The 15,671-nt window shown below is 43.1% G+C and overlaps 1 protein-coding gene across 2 annotated transcripts in view; it reads left to right on the top strand.

The window, feature by feature from the left end:
- The window catches only part of PRKCQ (protein kinase C theta), a 66,656-nt gene that overhangs the window by 42,681 nt on the left and 8,304 nt on the right, over nt 1-15,671 (top strand). For both annotated transcript variants that reach the window (XM_082043668.1, XM_082043669.1), the window contains 3 exons: nt 8,926-9,017; nt 11,448-11,510; nt 15,113-15,251. In XM_082043668.1, coding sequence (XP_081899794.1) covers nt 8,926-9,017; nt 11,448-11,510; nt 15,113-15,251 — 294 coding nt within the window. The remainder of the gene's footprint in view (nt 1-8,925; nt 9,018-11,447; nt 11,511-15,112; nt 15,252-15,671) is intronic.

Below are 15,671 nucleotides of genomic sequence, written 5' to 3'. Positions count from 1 at the left end.
TGAATGTAGACTGATGCAGCAGCAGAACCGTCTTGTTTGTGGTCCAGCCCTGGTCCAACGCTGATGTGGGAACTGGAGGTCAGGTTTGGGATGGACACAGCAGTGGCAGCCTGCAGCTCAGGTTTCAGTCAGTGCCTTCGTGCAAGTGTCCACTTCCCTCAGGAGACCACAACAAGAAGTTGACAGACCAAAGGGAGCCATGACAGGAGCCAGATGGGATTTACTGATCATTTAGGGGGTTAACTGTGCTTCTGGTTGTGGCTGAGGCAAGGAAAACCTGCAGGATGGAAAAGCAATGAGTGCCAGGCTCAAAAACCTAAGTGGTCTTTTGCTACACTGTCTTATGGGCAGCATCACAGTATAGCCCTCTTGTCATACAGAAAGGCTCTCCATCCATCTCACTATTGCCAGCATTGCCATTTTAAATTTATTTGATCTCTCATTTTGCCCTCAAGTTCACAGATACAGAAGCCAGAATGTGGCCAATGTGAATGATTTCTAGCTCATGTTTTTCTCCTCTGACCTTTGCAAACCAAGGGGTGATGGCTCAACACATGAAAGTCATTGAGAGCAGGAGAGCCATGACAAGCCCTGGACAGTCTTTCACAGCTTATAGGACAGCACAGTTCAGTTGTAATATCTTTTAGAGCAATTATTTTAAAAGCCAGGGCACTGCTGTGTAGTCCCTCTCTGGACTTAAATATTGAAAATTTGAATTTTAAATTGAAAAATTGATTTTTTTTTTAAGGTTTCACTAGATAGATAAGTAGTTTCAAACAGAAATTCACATGTCAATGTCTTTCTGAATCTCTAACGCTTTGGCTTGCAAGGTTTCTGAGCTGCTTCAGTTATTGAGTCCTCTGCAAAGGACAGTAAAACAGGAATATTCCTGCACTGAAACAAGAACCTCAGTATTCGCCATGTCTCCAGAGGAAAAAAAAAAAAGTCATATAATTTGTTGACAGTTCTTTGAGCTCTGGGATGAGTTTCTTCTTGGCCTCAACCCAGGTAATTAGTGAATGCTCCAAAAATATATAAAGCTTGACAGCCCTTCAGACAGGTTTTTATAGGCACCGGGCACCTAATGCTCCTTTTTATCCTGTGGAGGCTGAATGATCAGTGCTTTGGAAACTCAGAATACTTGTCATGTTTTGCTACATGAGAACAAATTCAAATTCATGAGGGTTTTTTTCCCCAATCTGTTTCTGAACTTGACTGTTTTATTTCACTGCAGTAATCTTTGCATCCAGATATTCAGCTAACATAATTATATGGTATGAATTTTAACAACAAGCTCAGAGAACTATTCTGTTGTATTACACTTAAAGGGACACTGTTATGTTAAAGAGGAGGAAAAACATATTTATCTTTCTGTGAAATCTCAAAATTGGTAATGCCAAAACAGTGACTAGCATCCCAGTGTTTATGTTTTATTCTTTTTTATGCATTTCACTGATCTTCTGTGATAAAACTAGGATATTCCTTTTTGAAAGTCACTTTTGCTTCTGTTTCTTTATTTCATTGACACATTATTCACACCTTTTACCTAAATGCAAATTAAGTCCTTAGGCATTTTGGCTTGTAGCACAAAATAGTAACAGGAAAGCCTATCTCAATCAAAAGAGAAGTAATCTTTATAGCAATTTAGAAGGCAGTGTTACAGAAACATTTCATTCTTTCTTTGCTAATGTATTATGTCTTTTCAAAGTCCTGGTGATGAACCATTTTCACATGCTGTGCTGTTTTGATATGCTTAATACTGACTTCAAAATCTCTTACATTGGCAGGAAGGAGAAAAGATTTTAAATAAGGACTGTGATCCTCATTTAAAAATTCTTAGGCTCTGAAGTGTTTTCCATTCGTATTTTCAGGAGATTTCTCATTAAAATATCTCCTCGGAGGAAACTGTAATTCCTACAAAATTTTCCAAGGGCAATTTCAGTTTTCTTCTGTCTCTGCCTTGCCATTAGAAGGACGGGGCTGAATTATTTGACCTGAATCAAAGCCTGTAGGTTGGCACATGTGTGTTTCACACCCATTTGATGTTCAGCTCCATTGCCTTCTGTGCCATGGACCCTCTGAGCAGCCCTGGATCAGGCCCACCTGCCCTCCCCAGACAATGCAGGATCCTGTCTGACCACAGCATGGCTGCAGGAGGCTGATGGATTGCAGGAGAATCATAGAAATGTAGAAACATTTTAGTTGGAAGACACCCTCAAGATCACTGAGCCCAACCATTAACCCAACTCTGGCACTAAACCATGTCCCTAAGAATATCATCTACACATCTTTTAAACCTCTCCAGGGATGGTGACTCCACCACTGCCCAGGGCAGCCTGTTCCAATGGCTGACAACCCCTTTTGGGAAGAAACCTTTCTTAATATCCAATCTAAACCTCCCGTGGTGCAACTTGAGGCCATTTCCTCTGCTCTTGCCACGTACTATTTGGGAGATCAACACCTTCCATGCTACAACCTCCTTTCAGGTTGTTGTAGAGAGCAATAAGGTCTCCCCTGAGCCTGAGAAGTCATCCTGCAGGGAGATGAGGTTGTAAGTCTGGACTTCCAGCTCTGATGAGCCACTGAAACACAACAAAATATCATAGAATCATAGTATAGTTTGTGTTGAAGGGACCTTCAAAGCTCATCCAGTGCAACCCCTGCCATGAGCAGGGACATCTTCACCAGCTCAGGTTGCTCAGAGCCCCGTCCAGCCTGGTCTGGGATGTCTCCAGGGATGGTTCATCCACCACCTCTCTGGGCAACCTGGGTCAGTGTTTCACTACCCTCAGCTGGACTGACTAAAGTAAATACATGACAAAAATCTTGATCACAGGATGAGGTGTTCTATGGGGTCAGACCACATATCTTTCTAGCCAGCATCCAGTTTTTGGTGTTGACCAGGAAGGAAGGGTAAGAAAGTACAGGGCAACATGGTGATTTTTCCCTTGTGCAAACTATCCTATGTCTTGGTATTCAGCCATTTGGGAGACTCGGTCTTGAAGCTTCAAGGTTTCTAGATCTCCATCCTCCTAGTATTTTGTGAGGGATAAATCAGTTTGGAAATGTCTGATTCAATCCACTTGGCCAAACTTGAGCCAACTGTTGGCGAAGCTGGGGAAGAATGGGGAAATTTACAGAGGCTTCAGGGATTTTTACCTCTTGCAACTAGCAAGCAGGAAAATTGGCAAGGTCTCACTCTATCCTGGCCAAAATTTCAACATGGTTCAGTCGAAGTAGCAGTGTCTCAACAGAGATTTGGGATTTCAACAAGGTTCTGCCAAAGAAGGTGTGAGCAGCTGTAATTATAACATCAAAAATACAAAGTCTTAACAAGAAACTTCTAGATGGTGTCAGCCCATGTGGTATGAACAGGCAGAGTATATTGGCAAGGAAAAGAGGAATCCATCTCATAAGCATAATTTTTTTAAGTGATTAATTAAATATTAAATATACATGTTCTAATTGACTTCCTGGCGTCCAGCTCTGCGAAAAATCAGCCCAAAATGCATTCAGCTTTGCCTGAGATTTCTAAAATTCTACAGCGTAACTGCTCCTTGTACTGAAAAAAGGAAAGTTTACTTTTCAAAATGAAAACATCACTCTTTTTCCCCCTGCTTTTCAGCTGAAAAAATATTTATGTTTCATAAATTTGACTACTTTTTGTTTAGTTTTTGGTCTGGTGACTTTTTTATCCTTACATTTTCACTGATTTTTTTTTTTTTTTCTAGCATTAAGAAAATTAGTCTCTTTCCAAGATCCCACCCAATGCTGATAGGGAAAACCAGTTATTTTGGCAAGACAGGGCTGATAGTAACTCAGTTTACCACTGTTAGTGGTGTACTCTGCCTGCTCTGAGCTGTGAGGAAGGGTCTTGGGATCTCAGAACTCAAGTGAGTGGAGCTTTGCCAGCCATCTTTCCACCTTCATATATATATATATATATATATGTGTGTGTGTGTGTGTGTGTGTGTGTGTATAAATACATTCATGTGCTTTGTACCAAGTAGATGGGCACACAAAGCTGAGCATCCCAGATGAGCAGTTTAACATGCAGTCAAAAATGCTGACAGTGCAAATATTAGAATAAAAAATAAATAACGATATCAGGGACTGAATTGTTTGACAGCTGTAAGAAATGCTGCCATCTCCAGAAGATAGACTGGTATTACACAAGAGGAAAAAAGTGTTTAAACCAAAGAACAAAATGAAGCCTGAGGTTGCTTTAATCTGTAATGAATTGGCTTTGCTAGTCCCCAGGTGGTGCAAACAGCAGTGTTAATACCTCCTATCGTCACCTATTAGCAAGGAGTGACCCTGTGTTAGATGTTCCTTGTGGGAACGTTCCTACTAGATGGGGTGATGTGATGGGACTACAACTTTTGGTGGGTGATGTGGTGGAGAAGGACTGAGAGGCCTTTGTCTCCCACCTATCCCATGAAACCAAATAGATCCAAATCATGGATGAGCATCCAGACTGGGCTGGGCTGAGCTGCCATAAATTCTGAGACAAGAATCAACTGCAGGAGTTGCATTGTGTCAACCCTTTCTCTTGGCAACAGCCAACCTAATTCAATGGGCATGCAGTGGGTTTAGGTCACATAATGTGCATTGAGGAGCCTTCTCCATGTGGAGCCATTTGCTACAGTAACTGTTCTAAATACAGGCAAAGCCACGCTGCCCTGAAGCATTAATTATTATTAATAATTATTCCACCTGGAAGCCCTGGGAAGAAGAATTTTTGCTCTTCAGTAAATGATGTTAAATTGTGCATTTGTATGTATGCAAGTGCTTTCAAATGCAAAGAAAACAAAATCTGAAAATCTCTACAGAAAAAGCACTCTGGAGGGCTTCCAGCTGGTCTGAGGATGTTAAGAGCCTATTATAGGATGTACCTTCAAAAAAGATCAATTTAAATGCTACCTGCTTTATACTCATTGTTTATAAAGTTGAAAGCATGTCTGATAGTGACTATTCATTCTCACTGCAGTTTTGTTTAGAGCAGAAACAGGTCAGTTTAACTCCGTCCCTGCCACGTCCTGGAGAGGCAAAGAGAGCGTGTGGCTCTGCAGAGAGGGGTTCAGGTCAGCACAGGCACTGAGGGATTGATAGGGAAAAGAACTGGGTTCTTGCAGTAATCAAGTCTTCCAGCACCTGGCAGGATCAGATTGATTTGGGAACCGTGTTATTTTGTGTGCAGGATGCAATGGACAAGGCCCTGGAAGATGAGGGAGTGGCTGATACATGGATGTCCACAAGACAACTAACGCCAGCTATCCTGGGGCAATATCCATCACTGAGTGCAGAAAATGCTTTTATAGTCCTCCTTGAGCTCTGTGGTTGTAAAAGATGGTCCCAAACTCAGCCAAGAAACCAGACTTGTTCTGATCTATTGTGCAAGTCTTGTCTGAGCATTTGCTACCCAAGGATGCTCTCACGGTGTGGGGGGGTCATCTTTTATCTGTCTGTAAGGCAGGCAGGTAGGGTGACAGGGCTCTTCCCAAGCCTCCTTCAGAGCTCTGTAGGTCTCATCACTGAGGAACAACATTCCTGCTTGTTTGTTTAGCATCCCAGAGCCAGGGCCATCATAGGGGAGAAGAATCACAGAATCACAGAATGTTAGGGATTGGAAGGGACCTCGAAAGCTCATCCAGTCCAATCTCCCCGCCGGAGGGGACACCCAGATGAGGGTACACAGGAAGGCGTCCAGGCGGGTTTGAATGTCTGCAGAGAAGGAGACTCCACAACCCCCCTGGGCAGCCTGGTCCAGGCTCTGGCACCCTCACCATGAAGAAGTTTCTTCTCAAATTTAAGTGAAACCTTTTGTGTTCCAGTTTGAACCCATTACCCCTTGTCCTATCACTGGTTTTCACCAAGAAGACCCTGGCTCCATCCCCGTGACACTCACCCTTTATATATCTGTAAACATTAGTGAGGTCACCCCTCAGTCTCCTCTTGTCCAGCTCCAGAGCCCCAGCTCCCTCAGCCTTTCCTCACACGGGAGATGCTCCACTCCCTTCAGCATCTTTGTTGCCCTGCGCTGGACTCTCTCCAGCAGTTCCCTGTCCTTCTGGAACTGAGGGGCCCAGAACTGGACACAATATTCCAGATGTCGTCTCACCAGGGTAGAGTAGAGAGGAAGAAGAGCACATCATCCCAGCTGCCACATCTTGAGAAATACCCACTTAACCCAATCCCATCTGCTCCAGGTGCTGACAGATTTCAGAGCCTGGCAGTAGCAGACAGGAGCCATCAGATAACTTTCCAAGGACAAAAAGAAGTGTAGGTCAGAACCTACGTGTCTTCCATGACATTCTAACCCTTTAACCTCTAGCACACTGTTGAATTTTTGGTGGTTTCAAGCCACTTCCCATTTTTAAAGTGTTCTGTGCCTCTGTAGATCTCAGGCTCAGGAAGCTGTCTCCAAAAACTGGTTGCAGCTTGTACTGCCTGATTGTATCTTGCTACTTATAGTGACTTAGGGCTGATCTCAACTAGTTTTTCTCCATGACCCATTCCAGTTAATTGACCTTTGTAAGAAGCAAGGGGAATTTCCAAGTCTCAGAGCAAAAAACTTGAAGTGATACCGTCTTCCTTTTCAACAGCATTTATGTACCACTCTGTAGCACCTGGTAGATCATGAACTTCAGTATTAAAAATACCTAAGCCAAGTCTGTGATCTTCAGCATCATAGCTTTAGACAGTTGAGCAACTGAGTTCACATAAAGATCTTTGGATGGTAATGAATCTGAGAGGCTGTTCACCTTTTCATTCCTCAGATGGCAGAAGGATGCTGCCAAAGTCCCCAGTTTCAAGTTAGGGTCCCCAGTTCAATTAAATAGGTGCATCAGATGGTTGCTCAAATCCATGAGCAAGCAGAGCATGACTACTGAACAAATGTGGACTTCAAGTTATGCTTAAAGATGTGTGATAAGTTGCAGCCAAACTCGGTGGACTTTCAGGAGAACCCAAGGGTTTTCTCCTTCCCAGCCCACTGAAGCTGAATCTGGACCATTTGAAGACCCATGAGGTTTCTTCTGTCCCAGTGTGATACATGTGGCCGCTAGTCTATCATTCACTAAACCTCATCACATCCCTGTGCACCTTCATGAAGAGCATCTGTTCAAGTGTTTTCCTGAACGGGCTCCTGAGCCCACATCGCTTCCATGATTTGTGCATTTCTATACTAAATTGCCCATCTTCACTTGGCCTTCTTACTCACTTAAACCAACTTATCTACAGAGACCTCTACAGATGCAAGACCTTCAAACTGAAAACCTGCACCTATGTGGTTTACTGGAAAAATCTGTATTCTTTCCCTGGGAGGCCAGATCTGGCCCTGTGCTTTTTGGATAACAGGTGGGGTTTCTAGCCAGACATCCATTTAAATAAGAGTACTCTAATTAGAAGGATCTGGCTAAAGAAATTGCACAAATTAGAGCAGGCAGCTGTTGTTTGAAAGGAACAAACACTGATGTTTTTTGAAATAGCCAGCTCTTGGCTTGCTGCCAGACATGCTTACATTAGAACTTATGGATAAAAATCTTCCTTCAACTGTTGAAAATATAAGTGAATAGAACTCTATTTTCCCCATTAAAAAAAAAAAAATGTGATGGGGAATAGGCAACAAAGGGAAGATATTCATAAACTTTAGCAGAGCCTGGAGATGACAGACTTCAGATGGGTACAGAACAGAGAGAGGCTTTTGAGGGAAAGGAAAATAGTACTGCATCCGTTTTATTTTATTCATCCATTTATGCACAAAAGCTGAGATTCCCAAACAAAAGTTTAAGGTGGGAACATAACTCATTGCACAGTTACTCCTCTTCCAGAAAAAGGTGCCCTTCCAGCTTTGTAGGTGAAATTCAAAGTGAAAGGGAATGGTCTGAATCTGCCTCCAGCTTCAACCAGGGAAGTGGTTGAGCCACCATCCCTGGCGCTATTTAAAGGATGTATAGATGAGGTTCTTAGGGATGTGGTTTAGTGCCAGAGAGGGTCTCTTCCAACCAAAATGATTCCGTGATTCTGTTCTATGATTCTGCGGGGGCCTGGCAGTGAAGTTATGGCTGATGAGATAGTGAGAGTATCAGTGTTGTGTATATCAAGGACTGGAAAGGAAACCTTGGTGATTGATTCTGCTCTTTATTCAATACAGAAATTTCCCCCATTTCTATGTACCATAAGGAGAGTTTTCCACTGCCCTGGTAGAACAGCTGGTGGTTGCATTCAACTTGGGACAAAGACAGGATCTTTCTCCAATCTTCTCTCACATGCAAATACTCAATGGGTATCTAGAAATATGATTAATTCATTAATCTTTCCTCTAGCAAGTTAAGTCCTGCCTTATTTAATAGACCAGCCTCCAGGCTTAAAATCAAGTGTGTGCTTAAAACAGGTCACTGCATCTGGCCGGTGCCTCTGATAACCTGAGAAAGTCAGACCTGTGTGCCTCCCCAAAAGATAAGCAGGAATGCAGGTAACACCAGCTTGACATCACTGCGTGGGATGGACAATGCACTGGGCTGAGGAGCAGAGGAGACCTGGAATTTATTTCTGCCTCTTCCATTAGTCCCCCAGGAAGCTTGTCCATCCGTCCTTCTGTTACACAAGCACTGCAGAGTTGCTCATCACCTAGGGGGCCTTTAGGTCTGTTGGTAAAAATCAATGGCACCAGCTGGTTATTAAGTAGATTTGCAATGTTCGCTAATGCTGTTTATACAAATCAGAGCAGAGAGGGTGAGTACGGGCTTAGAGGACAAAGAGAAGAAATGAGGAATCTGAAAAAGAAACTGCTTTATTTCCAAAACCTTTGCTGTAATCTTTTTCTTCCTCTTTTTGAGTACTTCCTGGGTGATCTTTTTTTGTTTTTTTGACTTTTATCTTGCCCGTCCCCACCCCTTATTGTCATCTTGTCTCATTCTCTAGGAAAACCTCTTTTTTGTGATGGAATACCTCAATGGAGGAGACCTCATGTTCCATATCCAGAGTTGTCATAAGTTCGACCTTCCCAGAGCAACGTAAGATGTTACTATTAGTTTTTGGCTGGCAGTTCGCACACATGGTAGAAGCAAAGGCAGCACCTGGAAACATGGGTTATATTCATTTTGTACCCAGCTCGGCTACTGTCCTGTAGAGGAAACCTTGAGTAAATCATTTGGCCTCTCTGCTCCTTACTCAGCTGCAAAGTGGTGATAATGCTTGTGCTGGAAGCAGCTTCACTCTCCATCCCAGCTCTCTCCAAACTGAACAAACCAGACATGCAGGTTATCACGCTGACTCAATGACGGACATGGAGCAAGTCACTTCCCCTCCCTGACCTCTTTCCCCTCCCACAGAAGCCTTTTTAAAGCCCATCCGCACAGTTGCTTTGAGTCAGATGTGACCTTACTTTGCATTCGTGGTCAACCAGTGAAGCTATTTCTGTCTGGAAGCATTGCAGATGCTGCTATACCCTCATCAGCATTGCACTGCCTGCGGGCTTTTCCTTTCGCCTGCAAACCAGGGATCTCCTTCTAGCCTGTGATCTGACTCCTGTATTTTGCACTAACCTCAGCATAGTCCTACAAACAATTGTTCAGACTCAAGAGCTGGGCTGGATAGGAACTGTCCCTTAGGCTGCCCTGCTTGCTGGATCAGTCCCCTTCCCAGGGCTGCAATCCCTCAAACAGAAGGGGGCTCCAGAAGGGCCATTCAATCCACCTGAGATCATAGAATTGTAGAATAGCTTGGGTTGGAAGGGACCTTCAAAGCTCATCTAGTCCAACCCCCCTGCAATGAGCAGGGACATCTTCACCCAGATCAGGTTGAAGCGCCTGCACTGTCCATAGCACAGCCCCAAGCATGCCTAAGATCTTATTTGCATGGCCCATGGTTGAGGTGCATTTTAATGCAACCTACAGGCACCTTCTGTGGATTACAGCAGCCCTGGGGTTGTTCTTGCTCAGCCCATAACTGGAGACCCAAATAATTGGGGACCCAACCTCCGCCCTAGGCTTACCACCATCAAAGACATCCCACAGATGCATTTTCAGTCATTTCTGGAACCAAATATCTCATTCTTTACAACAATGCATGGCCTATAGCCAAGCTGCAGACTTGCTTAAGCTGAGCTTCCCAGTCCAGTGATCAGATGTGAAGCTGATGATTGTTAGGAATAATGGGATTTTCCCTTTTTGCCCTTAAGGTTCAGGAGGAGGAAAAAAAAAAAAAAAAAAAAAAAGAGAGAGATAAAACCTAGCAAAAATGGAAAAGGTAAATTTAAACAAAAAGCTAATACACCAAAAGGGAGTTAAAATTTTATTTCACTTTGATTAAAGTAAATAGAAGAATTAAATTAAATGAAAGGTGCTTCTAATCCTTCCATGAGCAAAAGGTATTTTAAAAGTCAATATTGAAACCACTATATGAATTAATTTTTGTTTAATAATAAAAAAACTCCGACACCCTAACGTAAATCAGTGTTTAATTTGATGATTTTTTCAAAAGCATTTGAATGTTCAGAATTAAGGGCCAATGCACTGAAGACTGAGAGAGCAGAACTGTACAACACTGGAGGGACATATGACCCCACGGTTATGTTCCCATCTGGGAGAAAACTAAAATAGTGCAACAGTGCTTCAGTCTTATGCTGCCTCTTTGCAGCAGGATGTGGTGGTGTGTTTTAGGCAGAAACATGTTGAGAACAAAGATCTCAAACTCAAAAGCACTCCAGAGAAAAGCCGCTGAGCTGCTAGTTCACATCTTGGGTAAAATCTCCAAAGCAAGTCATAAATCTGAGCAGTGAAGAGGTTTGTTTGACAAGCCGAGGAGACTGTGGTCCCCAAACCCCTGTCCCCTTGCTGGGGCCACTCCAATGTTTGTGTAGCAGCTACTGAACATGGCAAATTATAGCTTCTCGTTTGACATCTGAGGCATTAACTGTAATTTGCATTTTGCAATCTGGTGCATCTCTGTAAATTATTGATTTACTTTAAATATGTAAATAAGGCAGAAGGATAGATATCACCCATTTTGCCTTCTTTGCAACAGGGATGATATCTTGAGATGGGGCAGAGTAGGCTGTAGGAGTTGGATGATGGTTTTTTGCTCCACAGCTGATCTGGAGACATGCTTGGGCACTGAAGGAAATGTCCTCAGAGTCAGTTACATATAAAAAAGTTGCAGCCAGCCATGCAGTGTGGCTTCCAAATCCCTGAAGATGAGTAGGCTCCATATCCTTACCATTTCCAAAGTGATTTCAATGGCAGTTGGGCTGCTAGCTGTGTGGCATGCTTTTGGGAATCTCATATCATCCATCAATAAAACCCAGTTATCCCCAAGCCTTCTGGAGGCACTCCACGCCTCCTGGGGACTTAGTGAAATTTGGGACAAAGTTTCCATCCTTTTGGGTCTAGTTGAATGCAACTGTTCCGAGGCATGCATTCTAACTTGTGCCTTCTGCCACTCAGGTTTTATGCTGCTGAAATCATATGTGGGCTCCAGTTCCTCCATTCCAAGGGCATAATATACAGGTAATTTTACTTTGTAGTGTCTAGTACGTTAAACCTTTTCTGCTGTCCTTGCCATCACTAATGATAACTGAGAGGCTGTTGCTTGGATGTTCTTACCGGTATTTCATTTCTATGCAGATTTCTTTTTTACAGAGTCCGGCTCTTTTATTTTGAAATGTGTCAAAAAGGCAGTTTTGAGCCCTTTTTGGGAATCCACTCCTATTTCAGTTAATATTAAAGTAAGTCCTTTGATGCTTTTACACTGAGTCATTCATACAGTACCCAGTATAGGAACCCAGTTGGAGTTTTCAATGTATGAAGGTATATAAGGTCAAGCTAGCCATGAGAAATTTGGTATACCTGCTGTGCTGGTTATCCTGGTGACAAGCTCAGCTTAAGTAACAGCAGGGAGACAGTGATATACCTTAACCCGGAGTTATTAACAGGTTTGCTGTGTGCAGTTCCATGGGGAGATGGGACTCATCTCACCTACTGTCATTAATCTGATCGAGCCACCCAAGCTTTTCATGTAGTAAGCAGATTGGGCTTTTTAGGTCCATCAAACCTGTGTTAGAGTGCATATGAGCAGTGCCCATCTCCACCAGCGGGCTCTACAGGGAGCAGATGGGGACTAGGTGGGACAATGCAGGCAGCTGCACTCAGACAGAAGAGTCCTCTCCTGAAGTTACTGGTATGAACTTAGTCCACAGTACATCAGTCTACCAAATCCTGATAAGTCGTCTACAAAATCGCCCATTCCAGCTTCTGCTTGACTTCCCTAGGAGCTTCAAAATTATGCATGGATGCTTTGAACTGATACATAATTGTTGTGCTTCAGACTTACATAAAAGGACAGAGACAAGATAAGAGCAAGAAGGGTTGTAGAAATCAGGCCATAGTCTTCTTTCCCCTAACACAGGAACTGAATTTCTAGGAAGCTATGGTCCAGGACATCTTCATGGCAAAAGTTAGTTTACTACATTGTAGCCTTCTGTAAAAGCAAGAAGAAAATAGCTTGTCACAAACAAATGAGAAAGCTCACTAGAGCAATGATGTTTGCTGAAACCAAGATGGGCTTATTTCAATGTTTGTCATGTAGTGTGAACATCAGAACAAATGCTAAAAGTGGATGAATTGGTTACAATCCACTCTGCCATTAAAATGCAAAATTAATTTGGATAAACTCTCCTTATTATTCAATATTGGTACTCATGTGGGAGCCATTTATAGCCTTTATTGACCAATGATGGTGATTGCGTAAACATGAGATCAATATAATTGGCACTAAGCTAAGATAATCTTTGTGGTCTTAGCAAATTTTGGGCTTTAATTATTGTTCTGGAGGACTCAAGTGGAAGAAGCATTTTCTGAAGTGCCCAAATCACTTAGCCATGTCTGTCATTTTAACTCAGGCTTCTCAGAAAAGTTGATTAAAAATATCTGCAGGACATTGTGAGTTTGTGGCAGGGCTATTAACGCTGACATTTTGTTTATGATTCATATTTTTATTTGGAATTGCTGCACCAGTGGTGTGTCAGGGTTTGGGACCAGTTGCCTTGTGAAAGGAGAGAGATGGTTAAGAGTTTGGAGCCTTGGGAAACGTGGTCAAATTGGTCTATCCAAACATTGGGCAGCATGGTGACAGGAAGAAATAGTTCATTCTGAGGAGTCAGTGCAGCATTGCTTTGGGTATTGAGCTTTCAGAGAAAAGATTTAACAAGTCCTACTCCCTTATCCTTTTTTCGTTGAAGACAATGACAACGAGGTCAGTTGAGAATGCAAAGCCATCAGTATCTCAGTCAGAGCTAACTAAGCACTTAGGAAAGTGAATAGAAATCATTTTTGAAACTACATCACTTGTGATGTAGTGAGAATAATGAATCCAGCTGTTCTGTCTCACACACCCACATTTGGAAATGTTGGCTTAAATTTTAATGAATGAGCTGAGTCTTTTTTGGCAGAAACTCCAGTCCCTGGAGCCAATGAGTTTGAGACTCATCAAAATAATGAAAGTGAACTGTAGGTGATGGGTTTTTTGTTTTGCTTCGATCTACCAGATGAATAAAAGCAGTGCTGGCAGCCAGAGATTGATCTCAATGGTGTAACTAAAATAAGTCATTCCAGCTGGAAATTGTGACATGAGTGTCTGCCACTTGGAAGGCAAATGTCTCAGTTGTCTCTGTACTTATTTTTGATTGATGACTCCCACTTTTTCTTGGGCCATACTCTAGCAGCACAGAACAATTGCCTCATGACAACAATTTAGTGTGGAGACACTACAAGGTCTCCCACCCTGATTGGGACCTGGCTGAAGCAAGATGAGCTTTGCATAGAGGGAGACTGAACATCCTTCTTCCCTGCAATTGTATGCGATCATCTCAGGATCATCATATGTTAGAAATTACCATCTTGGATGGAATCAAAGCCGTTTCTGAAAAAAAACACACTGTAAACCAGTTGTGACCAGGAAGGTGGCTCTATAGCAGCCTTGTGGTTAGGACTCTTGCGTGAGAAGTGGAAAATGTGCGTAGGCTGTGAATCAGCAGTGGTTGGAAAAGATCAGTTGTATCCTCAACTGTGGGCACACGCAAATGTTGTGTCTCTGTGCTTCAGGAGCCCTGCGAAGGAGTAGTGATTGATAGCACAGGATAGGCAGTGCAGGAACATGGGTGTTCTGAGACCCCGTAACCCAAATCCTATCTGCATCCCCAATGAAGTGCAACATCACTGATCCTAACACCTCCCCGAGTCATTATTTCAATGAAAAGCAAAACTTTTAGGTAAGATATAAATAATTTAACATAGAAGCCATGCCAGCCTTCCTTTCTTTATGCCTTTTTCTTTCTTTCTTTACAAGCTTTTCTCTCCTTTCAGAGTTTGTTCCCATGTGAGGACCTCTTTGTTCTCTGTCAATGGCCATGAGTCATCAGCTAGCTTGCTTTTATTTCCTGCTCTGTGCATTTCTTTTCTTTCCCTTCTCTAGGCTCTTTGCTTCCCACAGTAGCTCAGAGCCTGAAACCTCTGACAACAGCTTGGCAGCTCTGTGTGAAGGGTTTAGCAAATCCCTGGGGCTCAGATAGTGCAGCCCAGCAGTGGAAAGGTGGTGGGTGTTCTAGTGGTGTCTGGGATTATTCTAACCTTCTGCAAGCCATGCAGGCCTTGTGAGTCCTTTCTTCTTCCAGCATTTGTAGAGCATGCACTGGGAAAGAGATTTGGCAGCAGCTTCAGAGAGAGTCCTGAGACTCCCAGTGAAGGAGAAAGGGACCATTAGCTGGTCCCTTCTTGCTCACCTTCTCCAGGTTGTGTTGAGGCAGAAGCACCAGCTGTTGCAAAGCCCTTTTTAGCTTCACTATTCTGCATCCTCGAAGGAGACAGCTTTTAGAAGATGTCTTGGGTAAAATCTTCACCAGCAGATGAATCAGTGCTGGGACAGGAGGAATGAGGAAGAGGGATGCTGAAGTCCAAGAGAGCAGATCATCATTCAGCCCTCAGCCTTTCTTTGTGATTGCAACATGTAGGCACTACGTAGAGGCAGATAGCACATTAATAAGTGTAACCTGCTAAAATAACTTCTGTAGCTCTGCAACAATTTAAAAGATAGGTTTCTTTCTCTTCCTCCGCAGAGACTTGAAGCTGGACAACGTCCTCTTGGACAATGAGGGGCACATCAAAATTGCTGACTTTGGGATGTGCAAAGAGAACATGTTTGGAGATGCAAAGACAAGTACTTTCTGTGGGACTCCAGACTATATTGCTCCTGAGGTAGGTGTGGGGTCCAGGGAGGCCAGCAAGCTGCTGTGGGACAGAGAACGTGTTTTAAGACATGACTGCTGGTCAGTGGTGGAGGGTGCAAAGAGTAATAACCTGCTTTTGAGCAGTTCCAGGCTAGAAACTGGATTTCAGTTTGACTCAGAACCTGCGTTGCTGTCTGGCATTGCGTATCTTTGTGGCTAATTCATTTTTTGTGCAAATAAGCCTTGGAATTAAGTGGTGCTTGGTTTAACCAAGAAACAGAATGCTTGATGGAAATCAGTTCAGGCCCTGGCAAAAGAAGCTCCAAGAGATGGGTCCTGCAATTCAGGGACAGAAACAGTGTGAGGAAGGGGAAGCATGTTCCCTAGGTAACTAACAGGCTTCTATGGCCGTACAGGCTCCTTGATAGCAAATAGGGAGCTATGGGCA

This window comes from Streptopelia decaocto, assembly GCF_964273445.1.
Source record: "Streptopelia decaocto genome assembly, chromosome: 1".
In the NCBI taxonomy this organism is placed as follows: Eukaryota; Metazoa; Chordata; class Aves; order Columbiformes; family Columbidae; genus Streptopelia; species Streptopelia decaocto.
The sequence above is the reverse complement of the archived record's forward strand: the minus strand, read 5'-3'. Positions and strand labels throughout refer to the sequence as shown.